General features: G+C 44.4%; 1 protein-coding gene across 1 annotated transcript in view; it reads right to left on the bottom strand.

The window, feature by feature from the left end:
* The window catches only part of sec16b (SEC16 homolog B, endoplasmic reticulum export factor), a 38,876-nt gene that overhangs the window by 13,944 nt on the left and 1,158 nt on the right, over positions 1-23,774 (bottom strand). Inside the window, exons 3-18 of the mRNA XM_055944090.1 lie at positions 19,040-19,459; positions 17,972-18,063; positions 16,272-16,374; positions 16,097-16,184; positions 15,783-15,924; positions 15,390-15,541; positions 15,057-15,118; positions 14,679-14,817; positions 13,561-13,657; positions 13,208-13,353; positions 11,214-11,311; positions 7,308-7,389; positions 6,942-7,059; positions 5,115-5,226; positions 925-1,030; positions 557-694 (exon numbers count right to left, since the gene is read on the bottom strand). Of these exons, the coding sequence (XP_055800065.1) occupies positions 557-694; positions 925-1,030; positions 5,115-5,226; positions 6,942-7,059; positions 7,308-7,389; positions 11,214-11,311; positions 13,208-13,353; positions 13,561-13,657; positions 14,679-14,817; positions 15,057-15,118; positions 15,390-15,541; positions 15,783-15,924; positions 16,097-16,184; positions 16,272-16,374; positions 17,972-18,063; positions 19,040-19,419 (2,055 nt within the window). The 5' untranslated portion in view covers positions 19,420-19,459. The remainder of the gene's footprint in view (positions 1-556; positions 695-924; positions 1,031-5,114; positions 5,227-6,941; positions 7,060-7,307; positions 7,390-11,213; positions 11,312-13,207; positions 13,354-13,560; positions 13,658-14,678; positions 14,818-15,056; positions 15,119-15,389; positions 15,542-15,782; positions 15,925-16,096; positions 16,185-16,271; positions 16,375-17,971; positions 18,064-19,039; positions 19,460-23,774) is intronic.

A 23,774-nucleotide genomic window follows, 5' to 3' on the forward strand; every position in this document is an offset into this window, starting at 1 on the left:
GACTCCTTGCTGTCCCCAGTCCACCTGGCCGTGCTACTGCTCCAGTTTCAACTGTTCTGCCTGCGGCTATGGAACCCTGACCTGTTCACCGGACGTGCTACCTGTCCCAGACCTGCTGTTTTCAACTCTCTAGAGACCGCAGGAGCGGTAAAGATACTCTTAATGATTAGCTATGAAAAGCCAACTGACATTTACTCCTGAGGTGATGACTTGTTGCACCCTCGACAACTACTGTGATTATTATTATTTGACCATGCTGTTCATTTATGAACATTTGAACATCTTGGCCATGTGCTGTTATAATCTCCACCCGGCACAGCCAGAAGAGGACTGGCCACCCCTCATAGCCTGGTTCCTCTCTAGGTTTCTTCCTAGGTTTTGGCCTTTCTAGGGAGTTTTTCATAGCCACCGTACTTCTACACCTGCATTGCTTGTGGTTTGGGGTTTTAGGCTGGGTTTCTGTACAGCACTTTGATATATCAGCTGATGTAAGAATGGCTATATAAATACATTTGATGATGTGTATTTGTCAGAGTATCATGATAAAGTGTTCTACCTTGATAAGCTCCCCCAGCAGCACCATGCTGGGCTCCTGCAGTCTGAGTAAAGACATCCCTATCACCTCACAGTAGTGGAAGGCCTGGGACGCCAGCCCAGCATCCAGCAGACGACACGCATACAGGAACTTATACACCTGGGAATGACACAACAGGTTGTAACGAGACAACAACACAACAGCACAATCTACGGTAGCCACATGGAAAAAGCTAAACATAATTTCACTGTGTCCTGGACTAGAGAAAGCTTAATAACAAAATACAGATGGAATCAAAACTCTGTACTGACTTATGAGTTCCAAATCTGGCAAATTATGGACGAATCATACTAGTCATAGAAAAGCACAAAAGAATGTATATAAACTACCTGGAAGGGGGGGATACAGAAGAATTTATCTCCAAGTCTCTGGCAGTACTCGAATAACTCTGTGCACCGAATGGCAGAATTCTGAGCAAACTCTTTGAATGGCAGACTGTAGGGGAGGAAATACATTCAGTTCTTAACAGAAGTTGTTTTAAACATTAAAAAGTTACCATTGGGACTAATACTACTTGCTACCTACTAGCTTCCCTACTAAGTCTTAAAGTAACTGTCCAGTGAAAATCTCACTTTTAAAAGTCCATATTCTGTTAACTCATACCCAAATAATGTTGTTGACTTGTCCTATATTCGTATTTTTGGCCAAAGCATACAAAAAAAACACTTGAAATATCCCACCTCAAACTTGTCTCAACAACACCGTTTCCTCATAGAACATGTCATTTTAAGAGCCTGTATACACCCACACCATTCTGTTGTTGGGGTACGCCCACACCATTCCAACACAGAAAAGCTGTTTTTTAACATACTTAATTAAAAACGTTTGGAAGGAAAACTATTTCACTCATATTTTTATTAATTATAAGTAATATTTCATAGAAATCTTGAAACACTTGACAGTTACTTTAAAACCGTGTTAATCTCAATATCAAATGATTTCTGGGTAACAAATAACTACCTTACTGTGATTGTTTTTAATAAAAATGCTAAAAACGAACATAAATTGATTATTAGCAAAGAGCAATTTCTCAAGCAAGAATTTTGATATGACTGTCTGGGAGCTGTCTGAGTGGGGAGGGGAAAACTGAACCCTGTTGACAGAAAGGTTTAGAACTCTTATTGGTCTATTAACTCAGGGTTTCCACATTTAGTTATGTTACAGCCTTATTCTAACATTTATTAAATTGTTTTTCCCCCTCATTAATCTACTCACCATACTGAGCAATGAGCAAAAACAGTATTATACATTTTTAAAAACTGAAATACCACATTTACATAACTATTCAGACCCTTTACTCAGAGCTTTGTTGAAGCACCTTTGGAAGCGATTACAGCCTCAAGTCTTTTTGGGTATGACGCTACAAGCTTGGCACAACTGTATTTGGGGAGTTTCTCCCATTCTTCTCTGCAGATCCTCTCAAGCTTTGTCAGGTTGGATGGGTGTCGCTGCACAGCTATTTTCAGGTCTCTACAGAGATGTTAGATAGGGTTCAAGTCCGGGCTCTGGCTGGGCCACTCAAGGACATTCAGAGGCTTGTTACTCCTGCGTTGTCTTGGCAGTGTGCATAGGGTCATTGTCCTATTGGAAGGTGAACTTTCGCCCCAGTCTGAGGTCCTGAGCACTCTGGAGCAGGTTTTCATTAAGAATCTCTTTGTACTTTGCTCCGTTAAACTTTGCCTCGACCTCCCGGGTGGCGCAGTGGTCTTGGGCACTGCATCGCAGCGCTAGCTGCGCCACCAGAGTTTCTGGGTTCGCGCCCAGGCTCTGTCGCAGCCAGCCGCGACCGGGAGGTCCGTGGGGCGACGCACAATTGGCCTAGCGTCGTCCGGGTTAGGGAGGGTTTGGCCGGTAGGGATATCCTTGTCTCATTGCGCTCCAGCGACTCCTGTGGCGGGCCGGGCGCAGTGTGCGCTAACCAAGGGGGCCAGGTGCACGGTGTTTCCTCCGACACATTGGTGTGGCTGGCTTCCGGGTTGGATGCGCGCTGTGTTAAGAAACAGTGCGGCTTGGTTGGGTTGTGCTTCGGAGGACGCATGGCTTTCGACCTTCGTCTCTCCCGAGCCCGTACTGGAGTTGTAGCGATGAGACAAGATAGTAATTACTAGCGATTGGATACCACGAAAATTGGGGAGAAAAGGGGGTGAAATGTATTTATTTAAAAAAATAAAATAAAAAATAAAAACTTTGCCTTGATCCTGACTAGTCTCCCAGTCCCTACCGCTGAAAAACATCCCCACAGCAGGATGCTGCCACCACCATGCTTCACCGTCGAGATGGTGCCAGGTTTCCTCCGACGTGACGCTTGGTATTCAGGCAAAAGATTTCACTCTTTGTCTGAGAGTCTTTAGGTGCCTTTTGGCAAACTCCAAGCGGGCTGTCATGTGCCTTTTACTGAGGAGTGGCTTCTGTCTGGCCAGTCTACCATAAAAGCCTGACTGGTGGAGTGCTGCAGAGATGGTTGTCCTTCTGGAAGGTTCTCCCATCTCCACAGAGGAACTCTACAGCTCTGTCAGAGTGACCATCGGGTTCTTGGTCACCTCACTGACCTACTCCCTTCTCCCCCGATTGAGTCTTGGTGGTTTCAATCTTCTTCCATTTAAGAATGATGGAGGTCACTGTGTTCTTGGGGACCTTCAATGCTGCAGAAATGTTTTGGTACCCTTCCCCTTATCTGTGCCACGACACAATCCTGTCTCGGAACTCTACGCACAATTCCTTTGACCTCATGGGTTAGTTTTTGTTATGACATGGACAGTCAACTGTGGGACCTTATATAGACAGGTGTGTGCCTTTCCAAATGTCCAATCAATTGAATTTACCACAGGTGGACTCCAATCAAGTCAAGAAACATCTCAAGGATGATCAATGGAAACAGGATGCACCTGAGCTCAATTTAGAGTCTCATAGCAAAGGATCTGAATACCTATGTAAATAAGGTATTTTAAAAAAAATTTAATACAAATCTAAAAACCTGTTTTTGCTTCGTCATTATGGGGTATTGTGAGTAGATTACTGAGTTTTTATTTTTTATTTAATCAATTTTAGAATAACACTAATGTAATAAAATGTGGAAAAAGTCAAGGGGTCTGAATAATTTCCGAAGGCAGTGTATAAAACAGGAAAATCTAGATTTTGGCTGTGCTGGGCCTTTAAGTAGGACGAAGTAGTTTTCATACCAATCATGCTACGATAATAGCAGCATTATGTTGTGGCATTAGTTCCCACAATCAATAGCTATTACTTTCATGCCTATAGGGGCATCCCCCTCACATCGACACCTCCATCGTGTATACCACTAAGAATTGGGTGCATGACGTCCCTATTCTGCTTTTCCAAAATTAGCAGCTCGTTTCCTTTCAGCATGGCAAGACTGTCACTTGTGCTCCCTTTCCGGCCTCTAGGTCACCAGGCTGCTTGTTATGGCGCACATCTGTCACCATCGTTATGCGCACCTGCGCGTCATCAGACTCACCTGGACTCCATCACTTCCCTGATTAATTTCCCTATATACGTCACTTCCCTGATTACTTCCCCAGGCATTATTGTTTCTGTTTCAGTTAACTGTCTGTGAGTTGTTTGTGTTTCGTTCCTTTGTTTATTTAATTATGCACTCCCTGAACTTGCTTCCCGACTCCCAGTGTACTCTTTACAGAATAACGCCTCACCAAAGGGAAGCATCAGGAGGGCTTTTAATCTGTATTTGTTTTTGTGTTGGAGGTGATGTCGGGTCTGGGTGTCCGAACCGGAGCTACCTGGGAGGCCTCAGCCGGTTTGTCGGCTTCCCCTGCCTCAGCTGGTTCGACGGGTCTCCATACCTCAGCGGGCTCAATAGGCTCCAGTGCCTCGACCGAGGCAACCGGGGAGGTCTCAGCCGGCTCATCAGGCTCTCACGCCTCAGCAAGTTCGTCAGGTTTCTGCGCCTCTGCGGAGGCGACCGGTCCACTCCGGATCCCCGGAATTGTCCCTTTGGTTGGCGTCCTGCGTCTGGAGCCGAATGCGCCGGGGAGGGGGTATATGTCAAAGGGGGGGGGGGTATATGTCACTCCCTTTGGTTCCTTCCCCAAGCGTTGTTGTTTCAGTTTCCTGTCTGTGCATTGTTCGTGTTTCGTTCATCTGTTTATTAAATTATGCACTCCCTGAGCTTGCTTCCTGACTCCCAGTGCACTCGTTACAAATGCATTGCTGTGCTGTTCTACTGTGAGTCCCAGAGGACACCTTGTTAAGAAAACATTACAGGGATCACCCAAATACTGATACCCGCAATCAGGAACTATAACTGTATAACCCAATTTAAAAATAGGTGTCCTCTTCTTCCAACACAAGCAGCTCCTTTCTATTCATGGTGCGAGATTGGTTGCGTCTCAAATGACTGTTGCTGTGCTGTTCAACAGTGAGTCCCAGAGGACATTCCCAGTCGTTAGGAAGACATAAGAGTGAAAGAGGGGATCACCACCCAGAAAGATGACAGGTGAAAGGAACGTTAATAGAATATGGGTCATATTACAGCTGAGCTCACCTGTTGCAGTTGCCCAGAAGCACCAGTCTCTCGGTCTTGGCTGTGTAGACGCCAAAAGGAGCGTAAGCTGTCAGATAGCAGATATGAGCAGCATGTAACAGCCCTCTGGAGGCTGGGGAGAGACAACACTAAGGTTATGTAACAAATGGCACCATATTTCCAATATAGTGCACTATATAGGAAAAATGGCACGATTTGGGACTCAGACAAAACCTTTGAAGAGAATAGAAACACAGCCACTATATTAAAGTAGAAATGTGTGTGTGTGTCTGTGTGTGTGTGTGTATGTCTGTGTGTGTGTATGTACAGTTGAAGTCGAAAGTTTACATACACCTTAGCCAAATACATTTAAACTCAGTTTTTCACAATTCCTGACATTTAATCCAATTAAAATTCCCTGTCTTGTGTCAGTTAGGATCACCACTTAATTTTAAGAATGTGAAATGTCAGAATATTAGTAGAGAGAATTATTTATTTCAGCTTTTATTTATTTCATCACATTCCCAGTGGGTCAGAAGTTTACATACACTCAATTAGTATTTGGTAGCATTGCCTTTAAATTGTTTAACTTGGGTCAAACGTTTTCTATAGAATTGAGGTCAGGGCTTGTGATGGCCACTCCAATACCTTGACTTTGTTGTCCTTAAGCCATTTTGCCACAACTTTGGAAGTATGCTTGGGGTCAATGACCATTTGGAAAACCCATTTGCGACCAAGCTTTAACTTCCTGACTGATATCTTGAGATGTTGCTTCAATATATCCACATAATTTTCCTCCCTCATGATGCCATCTATTTTGTGTAGTGCACAAGTGCACCCCCACAACATGATGCTGCCACCCCTGTGCTTCACGGATAGGATGGTGTTCTTCGGCTTGCAAGCCTCCCCCTTTTTCCTTTAAACATAATGATGGTCATTATGGCCAAAAAGTTATATCTTTGTTTCATCAGACAAGAGGACATTTCTCCAAAAAGTACAATCTTTGTCCCCATGTGCAGTTGCAAACCGTAGTCTGGCTTTTTTATGCCGGTTTTGGAGCAGAGGCTTCTTCCTTGCTGAACGGCCTTTCAGGTTATGTTGATATAGGACTCGTTTTACTGTGGATATAGATACTTTTGTACCGGTTTCCTCCAGCATCTTCACAAGGTCCTTTGCTGCTGTTCTGGGATTGATTTGCACTTTTCGCACCAAAGTACGTTCAACTAAAGTAGACAGAACCCGTCTCCTTCCTGAGCGGTATGACGGCTGCATGGTCCCATGGTGTTTATATTTGCGTACTGTTGTTTGTACAGATGAACGTGGTACTTTCAGGCATTTGGAAATTGCTCCCAAGGATGAACCAGACTTGTGGAGGTCTACAATTTTTTTCTGAGGTCTTAGCTTATTTCTTTTGAGTTTCCCATGATGTCAAGCAAAGAGGCACTGAGTTTGAAGGTAGGCCTTGAAATACATCCACAGATACACCTCCAATTGACTCAAATGATGTCAGTTAGTCTATCAGAAGCTTCTAAAGCCATGACATCATTTTCTGGAATTTTCCAAGCTGTTTAAAGGCACAGTCAACTTAGTGTATGTAAACTTCTGACCCACTGGAATTGTGATACATTGAATTATAAGTGAAATAATCTGTCTGTAAACAATTGTTGGAAAAATGACTTGTGTCATGCACAAAGTATATGTCCTATCCAACTTGCCAAAACTATAGTTCGTTTACAAGAAATTTGTGGAGTGGTTGAAAACAAGTTTTAATGACTCCAACCTAAGTGTATGTAAACTTCTGACTTCAACTGTATGTATGTATGCGTGTGTATGTGCGTGCATGTATACCTAGCGTGTCTCCCATGGTAATGATGCTCTTCTGGTGCCCGATTGGATCTCCCGTCTCATTGGACAGCATGACGGCCAGGTGAGGCTCCCAGTCTCTCCATTTGTCACTTCCACAGCACTGAGGACACACACACACTGTCAGTCTATTACCAGATTTTTATATTACAATTTGGTGCAAAATACTGTAAATGTACTGTAGCATAATTACCAACTACAGTACAATAAACATAACAGCCACTGAAAACATGAACTGGTCAACTACAGTAAATGTGCCAAGACCAGCCCCAATTACACAAGGAAGGGCACAATAGAATAGACAACTATTGTACTGTGGTATGTTTATGTATTTATTAAGCATTGTTTTACCGTGGAAACAGCAGGGATCCTTCCAGAGAGCATTTGAAACAGGGTCTGTAGGGGGTCGTTGGGAGCTAGCTGGCCTGTAAACCTGCCATAGAGATGACCACGTCATGGAAATATTAAATATGTAATATTCAATATTTATATGTAATAGATATGAATATGTAAGGTCATTGTACATGGAAAGAATCCCGCCCCTGCATAGTTCCAGTCACTGAGTGCTGCAAATAGAACCACCCACTGCCACGTTCCTTACCTGTTTTCCATTGTTTTTGTGTGTGTTTGGTTGGTCAGGGCGTGAGTTGGGGTGGGCATTCTATGTGTTGTGTTTCTATGTTGGGTTTAATGTGTTGCCTGATATGGTTCTCAATTAGAGGCAGGTGTTTGACGTTTCCTCTGATTGAGAACCATATTAAGGTAGGCTGTTCTCACTGTTTATTTGTGGGTGATTGTCTCCCGTGTCTGTATGTATGTTCGTACCACACGGGACTGTAGCGTTTGTTTGTAGTCTGTACCTGTTTGTGCGTTCTTCGTGTATTTGTAAGTTCTCATGTTTTAGGTCAGTCTACGTCGTTTATTTGTTTTGTAGTTTGTTAACAAGTTTTCGTGTTCGTCTCGTTCTGTTAATAAATATTCATTATGTCTTCACAACCCGCTGCGCCTTGGTCCGCTCATTCACCACAAGACGACCTTTACAGAATCACCCACCAACAAAGGATCAAGCAGCGGTGTAACGGTAGAAAGCAACAGCGCCCGAAGGAGGAATGAACATGGGAGGATGTTTTGGACGGCAAGGGTTGCTACACATTGGAGGAGATCCTGGCTGGAAAGGATCGCCTCCCATGGGAACAGCTGGAGGCGATTAGGAGAGCAGAGGCAACCGGAGAGAGGAACCGGCGTTATGAGGGTACGCGACTAGCACGGAAGCCTGTGAGTCAAGCCCAAAAATGTATTGGGGGGGGGTTAAAAGGGAGAGTGGCGAAGTCAGGTAGGAGACCTGCGCCAACTCCCCGAGCTTACCGTGGAGAGCGAGAGTACGGGCAGACACCGTGTTACGCCGTAGAGCGCATGGTGTCTCCTGTACGTGTGCATAGCCGGTGCCGGTTATTCCACCTCCCCGCACTGGCAGGGCTAGATTGAGTATTGAGCCGGATGTCATGAAGCCGGCCCTACGCATCTGGCCACCAGTGCGTCTACTCGGGCCGGCATACATGGCACCAACCTTACGCATGGTGTCCCCGGTTCGTCTACATAGCCCGGGTTATTCCACCTCCCTGCACTGGTCGGGCTACGGGGAGCATACAACCAGGTAAGGTTGGGCAGGCTCAGTGCTCAAGGGAGCCAGTACGCCTGCATGGTCTGGTATATCCGGTGCCACCTCCCCGCGCCAGCCCAGTCCCACCAGTGCCTACACCACGTACCAGGCTTCCTGTGCATCTCCAGAGCCCTGTTCCTCCTCCACGCACTAGCCCTATGGTGCGTGTCTCCAGCCCATTACCACCAGTACCGGCACCACGCACCAAGCCTCCTGTGCGTCTCCAGAGCCCTGTTCCTCCTCCACGCACTAGCCCTGTGGTGCGTGTCTCCAGCCCATTACCACCAGTGCCTACACCACGCACCAAGCCTCCTGTGCGCCTCCAGAGTCCTGTGCGTCCTGTTGCTGCTCCCCGCACTAGCCTGAAGGTGCGTGTCCTTAGCCCGGTACCTCCAGTTCCGGCACCACGCACCAGGCCTACAGTGCGCCTCAGCCGGCCAGAGTCTGCCGTCTGCCCAGCGGCGCCTGAACTGCCCGTCTGCCCAACGCCGTCTGAACTGCCCGTCTGCCCAACGCCGTCTGAGCTGTCCGTCTGCCAAGCGCCGCCTGAACTGCCGGTCTGTCATGAGCCTTCAAAGCCGCCCGTCTGTACTGAGCCTGCAAAGCCGCCGTCTGTACTGAGCCTGCAATGCCGCCCGTCTGTACTGAGCCTTCAAAGCCGCCCGTCTGTCCTGAGCCTTCAGAGCCGTCCGCCAGACAGGAGCCGCTAGAGCCGTCCGCCAGACAGGAGCCGCTAGAGCCGTCCGCCAGACAGGAGCCGCTAGAGCCGTCCGCCAGACAGGAGCCGCTAGAGCCGTCCGCCAGACAGGAGCAGCCAGAGCCTTTCGCCAGACAGGAGCAGCCAGAGCCTTCAGCCAGCCATGAGCAGCCAGAGCCTTCAGCCAGCCATGAGCAGCCAGAGCCGCCAGCCAGCCATTAGCAGCCAGAGCCGCCAGCCAGCCATGAGCAGCCAGAGCCGCCAGCCAGCCATGAGCAGCCAGAGCCGCCAGACAGCCATGAGCAGCCAGAGCCGCCAGCCAGCCATGAGCAGCCAGAGCCGCCAGCCAGCCATGAGCAGCCAGAGCCGCCAGCCAGCCATGAGCAGCCAGAGCCGCCAGCCAGCCATGAGCAGCCAGAGCCGCCAGCCAGCCAGGATCCGCCAGAGCCGTCAGCCAGCCAGGATCCGCCAGAGCCGTCAGCCAGCCAGGATTCCCCAGCCAGTCCGGAGCTGCCCCTCAGCCCGGAGCTGCCAGTAGTCCAGAGTTTCCCCTCTGTCCTAAGCTACCTCTCTGTCCTGAGCTTCCTCTCTGTCCTGAGCTTCCTCTCTGTCCTGAGCTACCTTTCTGTCCTGAGCTACCTCTCTGTCCTGAGCTACCTCTCTGTCCTGAGTTATCTAGGGGGGACCGGTGTTAAGGTTCCTAGACCAGGGTCGGGGGCGAGGATCGCCACTCCGAGGACGCTAAGGAGGGGGACAAAGACAATGGTGGAGTGGTGTCCTCGTCCTGCGCCGGAGCCGCCCCCGCGGACAGATGCCCACCCAGACCCTCCCCTTGAGTTTTAGGGGTGCGCCCGGAGTTCGCACCTTGAGGAGGGGGGTTCTGTCACGTTCCTGACCTGTTTTCCATTGTTTTTGTGTGTGTTTGGTTGGTCAGGGCGTGAGTTGGGGTGGGCATTCTATGTGTTGTGTTTCTATGTTGGGTTTAATGTGTTGCCTGATATGGTTCTCAATTAGAGGCAGGTGTTTGACGTTTCCTCTGATTGAGAATCATATTAAGGTAGGCTGTTCTCACTGTTTGTTTGTGGGTGATTGTCTTCCGTGTCTGTATGTATGTTCGTACCACACGGGACTGTAGCGTTTGTTTGTAGTCTGTACCTGTTCGTGCGTTCTTCGTGTATTTGTAAGTTCTCATGTTTTAGGTCAGTCTACGTCGTTTATTTGTTTTGTAGTTTGTTAACGAGTTTTCGTGTTCGTCTCGTTCTGTTAATAAATATTCATTATGTCTTCACAACCCGCTGCATTTTGGTCTGATCCCTACTCCTCCTCTTCAGATGAAGAGGAGGAGAGAAACCGTTACACCCCGAAATGGAAATTCAGAATACTGAATATGTAATGTGATATTAATATGTAATTGATATGAACATGTAAGGTTACACTGTACATGGAAAAATCCAACCCTGTTCAGGGTAATAGAAATAGAAAAGCTCATGTTTTTTGTTTATTGGGGAAAAAAAGTAAAGTAAAATATCACAAAAAAGAAACGCCCACCGAAATACTGAATCTGTAATGGTATATGAAACACTGCGCTGTGTGCTGAGTATGTTGACAACCCCGACACCGACCATCAGATCATGTAAGTGAGGATGTGGATTTTTCCCACAGAACTGCAAACAAACTGCGTGAGGTCCAGACCAATGATCTGCCATGAGACCAAGCATTCCTCCATCCTCCCCGTCCCTATCCCTCACCCCAAGCTTCACTCCTCATTCCCACAGTCTTACCCTATTCCTTACCCCCCCCCCCCCCCCATGTACACCCAACCCACTAACCTTGGATCAATAGTGAATTATCTCTAAAAGCACTGTATTGTCTCAAAGATAATGTTGCCCCATGCGCTTACCTGTTCAACACAGTGGTATAGGACCTGTTGTCCATCTTGCTGGCCAGGAACAGGGCGTGGCCCCACAGTCCACTCTTCATGGCCGACTCGAGGGCCTCCTGTGAAAGAACCATAAAGGAGGTGTGGATGAGATGTGAGTGAGGGGCGGAGGAACCGTGGGAGAAGGCATAGGGGAGGTTTGGGCAGGGATGAGGAGGCTTAGGGAGGGGTGAAGGAACAGTTGGGGAGGCACAGGGAGGCAAAACTCTGTGAAACTCAAGCCTGAGCCTTTTTATTTCACCTTTATTTAACCAGGTAGGCCAATTGAGAACAAGTTCTCATTTACAACTGCGACCTGGCCAAGATAAAGCAAAGCAGTGCAACACAAACAACAACACAGAGTTACACATGGAATAGACAAACGTAAAGTCAATAACACAATATAAAAACATCTATATACAGTGTGTGCAAATGAGGTAAGATTAGGGAGGTAAGGCAATAAATAGGCCGTAGTGGCAAAATAATTACAATTTAGCAATTAACATTGGAGTGATAGATGTGCAGAAGATGAGTGTGCAAGTAGAGATACTGGGGTGCAAAGGAGCAAAATAAATATATAACAATATGGCGATGAGGTAGTTGGATGGGCTATGTACAGATGGGCTATGTACAGGTGCAGTGATCTGTGAGCTGCTCTGGCAGCTGATGCTTAAAGTTGCAATTCGTTCCAGTCAATGGCAGCAGAGAACTGGAAGGAAAGGTGGCCAAATGAGGAATTGGCTTTGGGGGTGACCAGTGAAATATACCTGCTGGAGCGCGTGCTACGGGTGGGTGCTGCTATGGTGACCAGTGAGCTGAGATAAGGCGGGGCTTTACGTAGCAAAGACTTATAGATGACCTGGAGCCAGTGGGTTTGCGACGAATATGAAGCGAGGGCCAGCCAACGAGAGCATACAGGTCGCAGTGGTGGGTAGTATATGGGGCTTTGGTGACAAAATGGATGGCACTGTAATAGACTGCATCCAGTTTGTTGAGTAGAGTGTTGGAGGCTATTTTATAGATGACATCACCGAAGTAGAGGATCGGTAGGATGGTCAGTTTTACGAGGGTATGTTTGGCAGTATGAATGAAAGTTGCTTTGTTGCGTGAGTCTGGAAGGAGAGTTTACAGTCTAACCAGACACCTAGGTATTTGTAGTTGTCCACATATTCTAAGTCAGAACCGTCCAGAGTAGTAATGCTGGACGGGCGGGGCAGGTGTGGGCAGCGATCGGTTTGAAGAAGGGGATGACCGCGGCAGTTTTCCAATCTTTGGGAATCTCAGACGATACGAAAGAGAGGTTGAACAGGCTAGTAATAGGGGTTGCAACAATTTCGGCAGATAATTTTAGAAAGAGAGGGTCCAGATTGTCTAGCCCAGCTGATTTGTAGGGGTCCAGATTTTTCAACTCTTTCAGAACATCAGCTAACTGAATTTGGGTGAAGGAGAAATGGGGGAGGCTTGGGCAAGTTGCTGTGGGGGGTGCAGGGCTGTTGACCAGGGTAGGGGTAGCCAGGTGGAAAGCATGGCCAGCCGTAGAAAAATGCTTATTGAAATTCTCAATTATTGTGGATTTATCGGTGGTGACAGTGTTTCCTAGCCTCAGTGCAGTGGGCAGCTGGGAGGAGGTGCTCTTGTTCTCCATGGACTTTAGATTGTTCCAGAACTGAAGTATCTGGAGGAGACATGAGGTGTGGGGGAGGAGTGGGAGAGTTATGGGCGAGGCATAGGCAGGGGTGAAGGAAGTGTGAAAGAACATGGAAGAGATATGGAGAAGTTGTAGAAGAACACAGGCTCAGGGGTCAGTGTTGGAGGAGTAAGAGGATAGCCCTGGTATAACATTAGTCAGACAGCTATCACTATGCTGTCTCCATGGTGTTAATCATAGACACTATCTATTCATTTCAGAATAAATAGGAGATTACTTTACCATTTTAAAATATATTATTATATGTTGTTCAAGAGATCACCCTGACCTTCTTCCGTCCAGCCAGGAGAAGCTTGGTGTATCCCTGCATGTCCTTCTCTGTGGACTCAGCCGTACAGGCACTAGTGGCTGTCCCTGTCAACAGATCTGCTCCATCCAAGGGGTCTGTCTCAGGACTGGGGCCCTCACTCAGGTCTATGAGGGTGGTATAAAAAGTGGGGAAAAAGGCCAGGACTCACTTAGATATCATTTGCAATTATTTACAAGCTTTGTTTGATTTATTTTTTAACTCATAGCAACATGTCCAACAGACAAAAAACAACATGTCTTCCTCAGTACGTGTGGTGTAGAGTCCTTTACCTATATATGCCATTTAGCAGACGCTTTAAAAAAAGGTTTTACCTATGAGTGTAGGGGCCTCTGATTCACTTCCCCCTGAACCACCATGGCCCTGAGAGTTCCTCATCAGCAGCTCTGCTATGTCTGAACCAACGATACGCTGAATGAATCCAGGGAGATAAAAAAGTAAGGCAATGTTAGAATGAGTATCTGGGCGTTTAGTTTAGTTTTGGACCATCTTGGCCAACTCTTGAGATTTCAAGAGTGCTAAGACAAAAGGGTTTTCACCTACTATAAGAGTGTGAGGAGATATATAGTACACCTACTATAAGAGTTTGAGGAGATATATAGTACACCTACTATAAGAGTGTGAGGAGATGTATAGTACACCTACTATAAGAGTGTGAGGAGATGTATAGTACACCTACTATAAGAGTGTGAGGAGATGTATAGTACACCTACTATAAGAGTGTGAGGAGATGTATAGTACACCTACTATAAGAGTGTGAGGAGATGTATAGTACACCTACTATAAGAGTGTGAGGAGATGTATAGTACACCTACTAGAAGAGTGTGAGGAGATGTATAGTACACCTACTATAAGAGTGTGAGGAGATATATAGTACACCTACTATAAGAGTGTGAGGAGATGTATAGTACACCTACTAGAAGAGTGTGAGGAGATATATAGTACACCTACTATAAGAGTGTGAGGAGATATATAGTACACCTACTATAAGAGTGTGAGGAGATATATAGTACACCTACTAGAAGAGTGTGAGGAGATATATAGTACACCTACTATAAGAGTGTGAGGAGATGTATAGTACACCTACTATAAGAGTGTGAGGAGATGTATAGTACACCTACTATAAGAGTGTGAGGAGATGTATAGTACACCTACTATAAGAGTGTGAGGAGATATATAGTACACCTACTATAAGAGTGTGAGGAGATGTATAGTACACCTACTATAAGAGTGTGAGGAGATGTATAGTACACCTACTATAAGAGTGTGAGGAGATGTATAGTACACCTACTAGAAGAGTGTGAGGAGATGTATAGTACACCTACTATAAGAGTGTGAGGAGATATATAGTACACCTACTAGAAGAGTTTGAGGAGATATATAGTACACCTACTAGAAGAGTGTGAGGAGATACAGTCTATAGTACACCTACTCCATTCTGTCTGCACAGCAGTACCAGTAGATTCCAAAGGAGGGCGGCAGAGCCCTTGTCTTGTAGTTTTTCATCTTTCATGCAGGCTTCTGCCTTCTGGTGGGCAAAAGAGATGGCATCTACTTTGTGCAGGTCTTCCCTTTGAAGGAGGAGAAAAAACGCCCGTTGAAAGAAATACACACATAATACTAATAGCTGCCATTATGACAGTAAACCTTTGTTGTTGTCAATCCATTTTGTGCGCCTGTTTTTATTGTCTCTAGAACAGTTTTATGTAGTTATTTGGTCAGTGTCTTCTACTTTGCATGCATAGACAATACATCATCAAATACAGAGTAGCATGGATGTTTGGATATTGTGTTTAAGAGTGTAAAATACCTAGCCAGTGGCCCAGGAAATTCTCTCATGTCCTGCTGCTCCTGTGTTTCCCCCAGAATGATCTGCAGACAGAACATAGATAGCCTCTCAGTAACACATTAACAGAAACTTCTCACACACCAGCTCAATACTGATAAAAACAGCTCAACAGTTCCTCAAAACCGAAACTAACAGCCCAGTAATTTAGCCATTCCTTTATGATTACTCTATTCACAAGAATGATTGCGGCCTCTTCCTATAACCTGCTAGTTCACCACAGCACTTCTGTCATGTAGATATATCCTACTATTCTCCGTACTGATTCTGTCCTGCTCTTTTAACCTAGAACTATACCTCAAGACTGTGTAGTTCCACCTTCCCTGGGTCTCCCTGCATGGCCAGACCAGGACTGACCCGGATCAACTGTCCGGCTGGACCAAAGCTGACCAGAGCATGGGGCAAAGAGTGTTTCAGAGGGGCAGTCACCTGGGGAATAGCTGCATACTCTAAGGAGAGAACATGCATTATTATCATTAATAATATTATCACTTTCATTGGAGATATTCATTGTGCTGTAATGACTGTTCATTAGACTTGAGGATGGCCAGTTAGCCTCACTGTGCTCTTTTGTTATTAGCGGAATACAATAACACAACAGAGAAGAGCATGACATTAGAATGTGACCCCTGTTTCTAAGAAACAGACCTATAGTATCTGGGTGGAGATTACATGTAACTCAATGATTACCTGTGTCTGCTGTGCTCCAGGTGGTTTGTGGGGCAGGGTCATTCTGTTCAGCACCGTTGATGTACTGGCTCAACTCATAGCTACTGGAGGACAAGCCTGAGGCCTTGGAGATGGCCAGAGCCCCTTCGGCAAAACAGCAGTCCTGGAAAACAAAATCAGTCAACTCAAGATAGGAGAATGGGCAGGGATGGAGAACATCATATGACCAGGTTCCCAAAGTAAATATTCACCAAAGTGGGCAAACAGCAACACAGATCTGTATCTTTATCATAAGAAATGTATATAATTATTAATCATAATATTTAGATGTTTACATCTCCACCAGCATCCCCATTCTCTTTAGAACGATCTTCATCAGAGCCTCTGAAGTCATGCTGAGAGCTCGCTCTTCGCTGGTCATACCTGAAAAATAATTAGAAGAAGAAATAGGGTTGAATTCATGCCCTTCAATGAAAGGAATATCATGAATCTCACATCTTTCTGTCTAACCTTTGTTGTTCTCGGTAGCCACTGCCAGTCTGGTCCTGCTCATATCTCCTCTCCTGATACTGGTCAGATCTCCACTGTTCCTGGGGAGGCCATTGACCTGCATCTGGATCAGATCAATTACAGAGAATTGTATAATTCATGTTGCTTTACTTGCACATAGTTATTGTTTAGTTTTGTTTCTTTACACATTAATTACTTTTGTACTGTGGTGCATATGTTGAAATAAAATCAAATGTTATTGGTCGCGTACACATGTTATCGTAGGTGCAGCGATATGTTTATGTTTATAGCTCACCTAACAATACAAAACAATACACACAAATCCCCAAAAATCTAAGACAAGAATTAAGAAATATCAGAATGAGCAATGTCAGAGTCCAGAACATGAATATATATGTATATGATTGTGTGTATAGACAGTATGGACAGTATATGAATAGGAAAGGTGTGTACAGCAGTAGTTATATACGATGAGCCATGACTAGAAAATAGTATATACATATGAAGTGGGTAAAACAGTATGTTAGCATTATTAAAGTGACCAGTGTTCAATAACTATGTACATAGGGCAGCAGTCTCCAAGGTACAGAGTAGAGTACTGGGTGGTAGCCGGCTAGTAACAGTGACTAAGTTTAGGGCAGGGTACTGGGCAGAGGCTGGCTAGCGGTGACTATTTAACAGCCTGACGGCCTGGAGATAGAAGCTGTTTTTCAGTCTCTCAGTCCCAGCTTTGATGCACCTGTACTTTCTCCGACTTCTAGATGGTAGCGGGGTGTACATGCCATGGCTCAGGTGGCCGAGGTCCTTGATGATCTTCTTGGCCTTCCTGTGTCATGGAGGGCAGGCACTGTGCCCCCAGTGATATGTTGGGCTGAACGCACCACCCTCTGGAGAGCCCTATGGTTACGTACGGTGCAATTGCCTTACCAGGCGGTGATACAGCCCAACAGGATGCTCTCAATGGTGCATCTGTAGAAGTTTGTGAGTGTCCTAGGGGCCAAGCTGAATTTCTTCAGCCTTCTGAGGTTGAAAAGGCATTGTTGCGCCTTCTTAACTACACTCTCTGTGTGGAAGGACCATTTCAGGTTGTCAGTGATGTGCACACCAAGGAACTTGAATCTTTTCACCCTCTCCACTGCAGCTCTGTGCTCTCTCTGCTGTCTCCTGAAGACCACGATCAGCTCCTTTGTTTCAGTTAACGTATTTTTCTGGCACCACTCTGCCAGGGCCCTCACCTCCTCCCTGTAGGCTGTCTCATCATTGTTGGTAATCAGGCCTACTACTGCTGTGTCGTCTGCAAACTTGATGATTGAGTTGCTGACATGCATGGCCACGCAGTCATGGGTTAACAAGGAGTACAGGAGGGGGCTGAGTAAGCACCCTTGTGGGGCCCCCATGTTGAGGATCAGCGTAGCGGAGGTGTTGTTGCCATTTAGCAGATGCTCCTATCCAGTGTGACTTACAAGAGCAATTAGGGTTAAGTGCCTTGCTCAAGGTGACATTGACAGATGTTTCACCTGGTCAGCTCGGGGGTTAAAACCAGCAACCTTTCGGTTACAGTCCGAACATTCTAAACCTTTAGGCTACATGCCACCCTTTTTATAACTCTGATAATAGCTTAAGTTGCTTGGCAAGCAGGAGTGCAATACTTGAGTAATATAATCCATCAGTGTAATCCACTGATAACAATATGTCAGTACCTGGGTAATGTCCTTTGTAATAGCCCTGGTCATAGTAGCCATAGTCCTGACTATGGTCCCAGTAAATCTGGGGTGGGTAGTCATATGCTTGCCTGTAAACAATAAGATAATATAAAGATATCATAGATCCATTTCTGATCATATAAAGATTCATAATTTATTAAAAACTGTATCTTACATGCTGACCACACCACTCGAGTTGCAAAATACATTTAGACATACATATTATTCAATCATTGCAACCCACACTGCTCGCGTGTGTAAATGAGCATCTACGTAGCCAGGCACTAAAATAGAACTTGGTTCTATTTGTGACACTTGATGTGCTGCAAGTCCCACCTCCTCATTGGTTTTTAAGACCATATACCCACGTGGGTGATTGAAAGATGAACTGAGGTCCACACTCCAGTCGAGTTGGTTGTGGTAATGCACCTTAAAGTTGATTGCCAACCGCCATCTAAAGTCCAAAGAAGAAGAAGCTTGAAGGAGGAGAGATTACTAGAAACAAACTCGGTTTACCCTTTTATCTGTGGATTAATTGTCGGAGTAGAGGACCTTGTTATTTTACCAGAAATGCACAACCCAATGTTTATATCCCTGGACAAATGATCTAGCAACAGCAAGCTAAATAGGACAAGCTAGCTAGCTAAATAGGACAAGCTAGCTAACTAAATTGCCATATATGTTTAATGCTTTTCAACCAGTCCCCAAATTAGTATAGTTGGTTCAGAGTTAGTTTTGATATTTCAACCTGCGTGTCCTGATCACGTCTGGTGTGGGGGGACAAAATCAACATGGGCACGATGGCGGACGCGTGCGCGAGCGGTCTGGTCAGCATGTTAAGGTCCACATAATAAAAAGCTGGCATTTCACAAGTGTCACCACCAATCCACATCAAATAATACTGAGAGATCCAATAGTTTAACATTTTCCTCAATGAATAGTGGACAGTTACAGTCAGTGCTTACTTTTTTAAAATACTTTATTTGTAACTTTTCAAATTGAGACATAGAGACATTGACATTTGACAATAATATAATAAGTAACAGTCAGTTTCTGTGAACAAACCTTGAGTGGGGTCTGTAGTGTTGTGGCTCTGGTCTGATGTAACCCATCGTGGAATGGGGTCTGTCGTACGCTGTCCTTGAGTGGGGAGTGCTGTAAGAGCTGTGTGAGAACTCTAGAGGTGGTCTGGAAGGGGGAGGGCTGGTGAGGTAGACCCTGTAGCGAGGGTCCTGGTGGGACCACTGCCTCTCCCTCTCCCTGGGGTCCGGTGGTGGTGGGTAGTGCTCAGTGATAGCATCCCCAACATTTGGTGCTGGTGGGTAGTGCCTGGTTCCAGTCCCCTGGTGAGGGTGAGCAGGCCTATGGTAGTCCTCTCTTTCCCTGGGTCTCTGTGGGTGACGACCAGGGCCTGGCTCGGTCCAGTGGTAACTTCTGGGGTCCATGATGACCACTCTTTATGTTGAGAGGAGAATGCTTCAGTACCTGAGAAGAATAATGGATCATCAGTATTTTCACATGAAAAGGATTGGTAGAGCTCTCTGAGGAAGATCTCTGGAGCATTACAATAAATTAAGGACAGATCAAAATGTACTTGGGTGGAGGGCTGGTCCAAAATAGTGGAAGGTTGACAAACTTTTGGGGAGGGTAGTGCCTTTTTGGTGTGTCATTGAACATTAAAGATCAGTCAAGACATGAGACATGCAGCTCAAAAAGCTCCCCTATTGATCTCTAAATTGACTATATAGCAGATGCCCCTCTTCACATTTCTCAAAATAGTAAAAAAAATATTATAATAATTTGATTCATATGAAAATATTATTTTTTAAACGATTCTTTTTGACAAATTGAATGATGTGCTTCGCAATTGTAGTAGTTGGGGGGATCGGTTCAATTGTGCTGCATTGAATCATAGGAATCAAAATAATAATTTGTGAATTGAATCATAGGAATCAAAATAATAATTTGTGAATTGCAAACAGTAGCTTGGTTTTCATCCAATTGGTGACAGATTCCAAAAGCCGCATAAAAACTATTTGCACATGTTCCCACCAGAGACGTGTTTCCATCAAATTGACTTGTGCGGATAAAAGGCTGTGCATGATGACAGAGTGCACATAAAAATAACTTTTGCGGTGAAATTCCCATGTACCGAATAAAAAATAAAGTCAAATGTGTTTCCATCGCATTTTCAAGTCTACTGATTGTTTTCTCACAATTATTTTTTGTTATATAGTGAGTGTGCTCACTCTGGTATTGGCATGTGCGCTCTAGCCAGCCAACAGCGCGCAGGGCCCAGATTGGGTGCTGTTGGCTAGAGTGCACGTATAGACTACATTATGAGATTATTATGGGCAAAAGACCAAGATGATTTTTATTTGTCAAATGGCAGACAAGCATTGATCATCACATCACCAGAATAAGACCCTCAATATGTATTGGAAAGGAGCATCAAGCTCATCACCTTTCACTTTCACCACCCTGTGAAGTTCATCATCATTTATTTAATCTGGAGCCTAATAAACTGCATGTTTTCCCAGAGGAGTCGTAGTGGGAGGACCACACTACATGTCATCCCGTGACTCCAAGCTTACTTCGATATGAGTGTTATTATATCAATATTTCAACATAAAAGCATTTCCACCGACATTTCACGCACAATTCCTTTTACCAACAGAAAAAGATCCCACCTTTTCTAGTGTACTTTGTTTTGTCGACATTTGGCAAGTTTCCATCAGGCCTGTCATGACATTGTGTTATTCAAAACGCACTTTGTTTGCGTAAAAAGTAGGAGGCAGTGTTGCAAACCTTGCTATGAGCCACGTTACAAATCCAAGCAAGTGGGTTAACCCTATTGGCATGATGCGTAGGGTGTTTGTCTTTCACACCAGCGACCCAAATTGTAATCTCGACAGATTTTAAGCTCTATAAAGGAACAGTAGAGGACAGTCTGGCTGTATTTTAACTTCTGATACGCTGCCTGTTACCAATCATCATTCTCCCAAGTTGTCCTATATAGTGCAGACACATAGGCCTATTTTCCCATCAAGCCCAGATATTCAGGAAAGGGATTACTGTTCTCCTAGCAGCAGGTTATTATGCTGGCATCACAATCGCAGATGTTTTTCCGCAAAATAAGAGTCTTGCAAAGACACACTGAATTTAGGGAATATTGATTTTCTTTAGCACTCTAGTGCAGTGCGTCAGCCTCCTGTCCAATCAGAGAGGCTATTCCTCGACCGAGAACCTAATGCTTCAATATAGCCTAAATATTTGTAGTTTAACTTTTAAAATGTATTACCTTTTCTGTGTAGCATAAACACAACCAGTTATAATGCAATACACTGTAATAAACTGCACATGGGATAAATATTGGCTTGTAGAGAGATACGTTTTCTACCTGTCTCAGCTAAAGTGGGTTGGGAAATACTCAGTAGAGTCTCTACTTACGAATGATGTGTAGTTTTGGAGGGGGACTGTGTTATAGACATATGCATTTGTCCTGCATGTTATATTAATCCCAAAACAATAACTGAATGTACTGTTGTTGTGTTGAATATCAGCTGTAAAGATAAAATACAAGGGTTTATTACGTTATTAATCCGGTGTTTCTATGTCAAATGGTTTTTATATTTTTCAGACTTCTGTGATGTATATAAAGTGCAATTATGTAATGCAAACTCAAAATGTAATACATTTCAAATCTATATCTTACATGCTACAGGTGTCTTCTTTTTTAAGACCCTAACCATGTGTGTGAGGTGTATACTTTTGTTTCAAATTAGATTTGTTTAAGACTACCAAGAAACACTCGGTGTGACCCTGATTTAACCCACTTCAGAAAAAGGTTAAGCAATGACTACAACTGGTTCAATGACCGAATACTTGAGGGGTACAATGGTCTTTTGAAGTCGCATCTCAAGGAACAATATGCGTTAATGTCCCCTGTGTCTTTTCCGAGTCAGGAATTACAGAGTCTTTTTTGTGAGAGCAAAGAGGTTGTGCCTGGAACGGTAAAAAATTGGTGGCATTTTGAGCATGTGATATTGCTTGTGAATGTAAAGTCACATTAGACAGTTATAGTCATAGATATGCAACACCTTCCTAATATCAATTAGTCGGGGCATGAACGAAAGCGTTCCACAGGGATGCTCGCCCATGTTTACTCCAATACTTCCCTCTGTTGTGTCAAGTTGGCTGGATGTTCTTTGGGTGATGGACCATTCATGATACACACGGGAAACTGTTGAGCGCTCAAAGACATTTAACTTTTTTGTCTTTCCCCATTCACCCTCTGAATGGCACATACACAATCCATGTCTCAATTGTCTCAAGGCCTAAAAATCGTTATTTAACCTGTCTCCTCCCCTTCATTAACAGGTGACATCAATAAGGGATCATAGCTTTCACCTACAGTAGAGTCACCGGGTCAATCTATGTCATGGAAAGAGCAGGTGTTCCTAATGTTTTGTGTAATCAGTGTATTTAGTAGCAGTAATTGCATTACATTAAATCTTAAAATGATGGATTCCGTAAGCCAGAAAGAACGAGAATTAAAGGATACACTACTTCTACTTCAGAAATACCTGGCATTACAGTATCTGGCAATGCATGGCGTTGTGGTAGATGTGACATTTTCTCATCGGCGCCCCTATTTTAGAAAACAGTCAGATGGTAGAGGTTGTGGTGTTTATGTGTGCTTATTCTCATAAACAGTCTTAGAGGGAAACGTGAATACACTTTGTCACAACGGCATGCGAGAGAATGTTTTATATTACTGATCAGAGAGAAAATTACAACGTAATACATTTTAAACTCTACAGAAAATGCCTTTGCTGACCTTGATAGATAATCATCACATATCTGTTGTATGTATTATCATGCAATCTTGTCTCTGATAATGGTTTTGAAAACTTGGTTAATAGGCCTTAACTGTATACTGGTAACATTGATAGAGATGCAAAACATAGAGGCATATAACTTGTAAATAATGTTCTCCATTGTTGTTCTGAAAGCTTGATTATACTGTATACTGTCAGCCTTGTAGCCTTGTTGTCTCATGTAACGCATTTTAAACTCTACAAAAGTGCCTTTTCTGACCTTAATCAATAATCATTACAATATAGCTTGTAAATAATCTTGTCTCTGTTATAATTTTGTAAAACTATTTAATAGGCCTAATAACCTTCATAGATAAGCAGTACATATTGACCTAAAACTTGTAAATCATTTTCTCCATTGCTGTTTAGAAAGTGTGATTATACTGTTTCCTAATAGCCGGGTTAATATTCGTTACATTTAACACATAAATAAAATAGATTTTCATTTTGATAAAATAGTGTTGCTTTAGTGTGTGTTTTTTGTTGTTGTCTGTATTGACGTCAGGACCATGGATAGCACCAGATTATTTAAAGCTGTGTTGCTGGATATGTATGACACAGTCCCCCTCCAAAACTACACATATTTGGTTAGTAGAGACCCTACTGAGTAGTTCCCACCCCACTTTAACTGAGACAGGTAGAAAAGTTATCTCTCGACAACCCAATATGTATCCCATGTACAGTATTACAGTGTATTGCATTGGGGGCTATGGAAGGGGTGGAGAACAAAGTGCTGTTGGATATGTAGGACACAGTACCCCTCCAAAACTAACCATATTTGGTTATTAGAGACCCTACTGAGTATTTTCCACTTTACTATAGCTGAGACAGGTAGAAAAGTTCTCTAAAGACCAATATTTTCAACAAACCAGTGCCAACATAGTACTTTTTTCATTAATGGTAAAAATATGTTTAAACCA

Source organism: Salvelinus fontinalis, chromosome 14 (assembly GCF_029448725.1).
Source record: "Salvelinus fontinalis isolate EN_2023a chromosome 14, ASM2944872v1, whole genome shotgun sequence".
In the NCBI taxonomy this organism is placed as follows: domain Eukaryota; kingdom Metazoa; phylum Chordata; class Actinopteri; order Salmoniformes; family Salmonidae; genus Salvelinus; species Salvelinus fontinalis.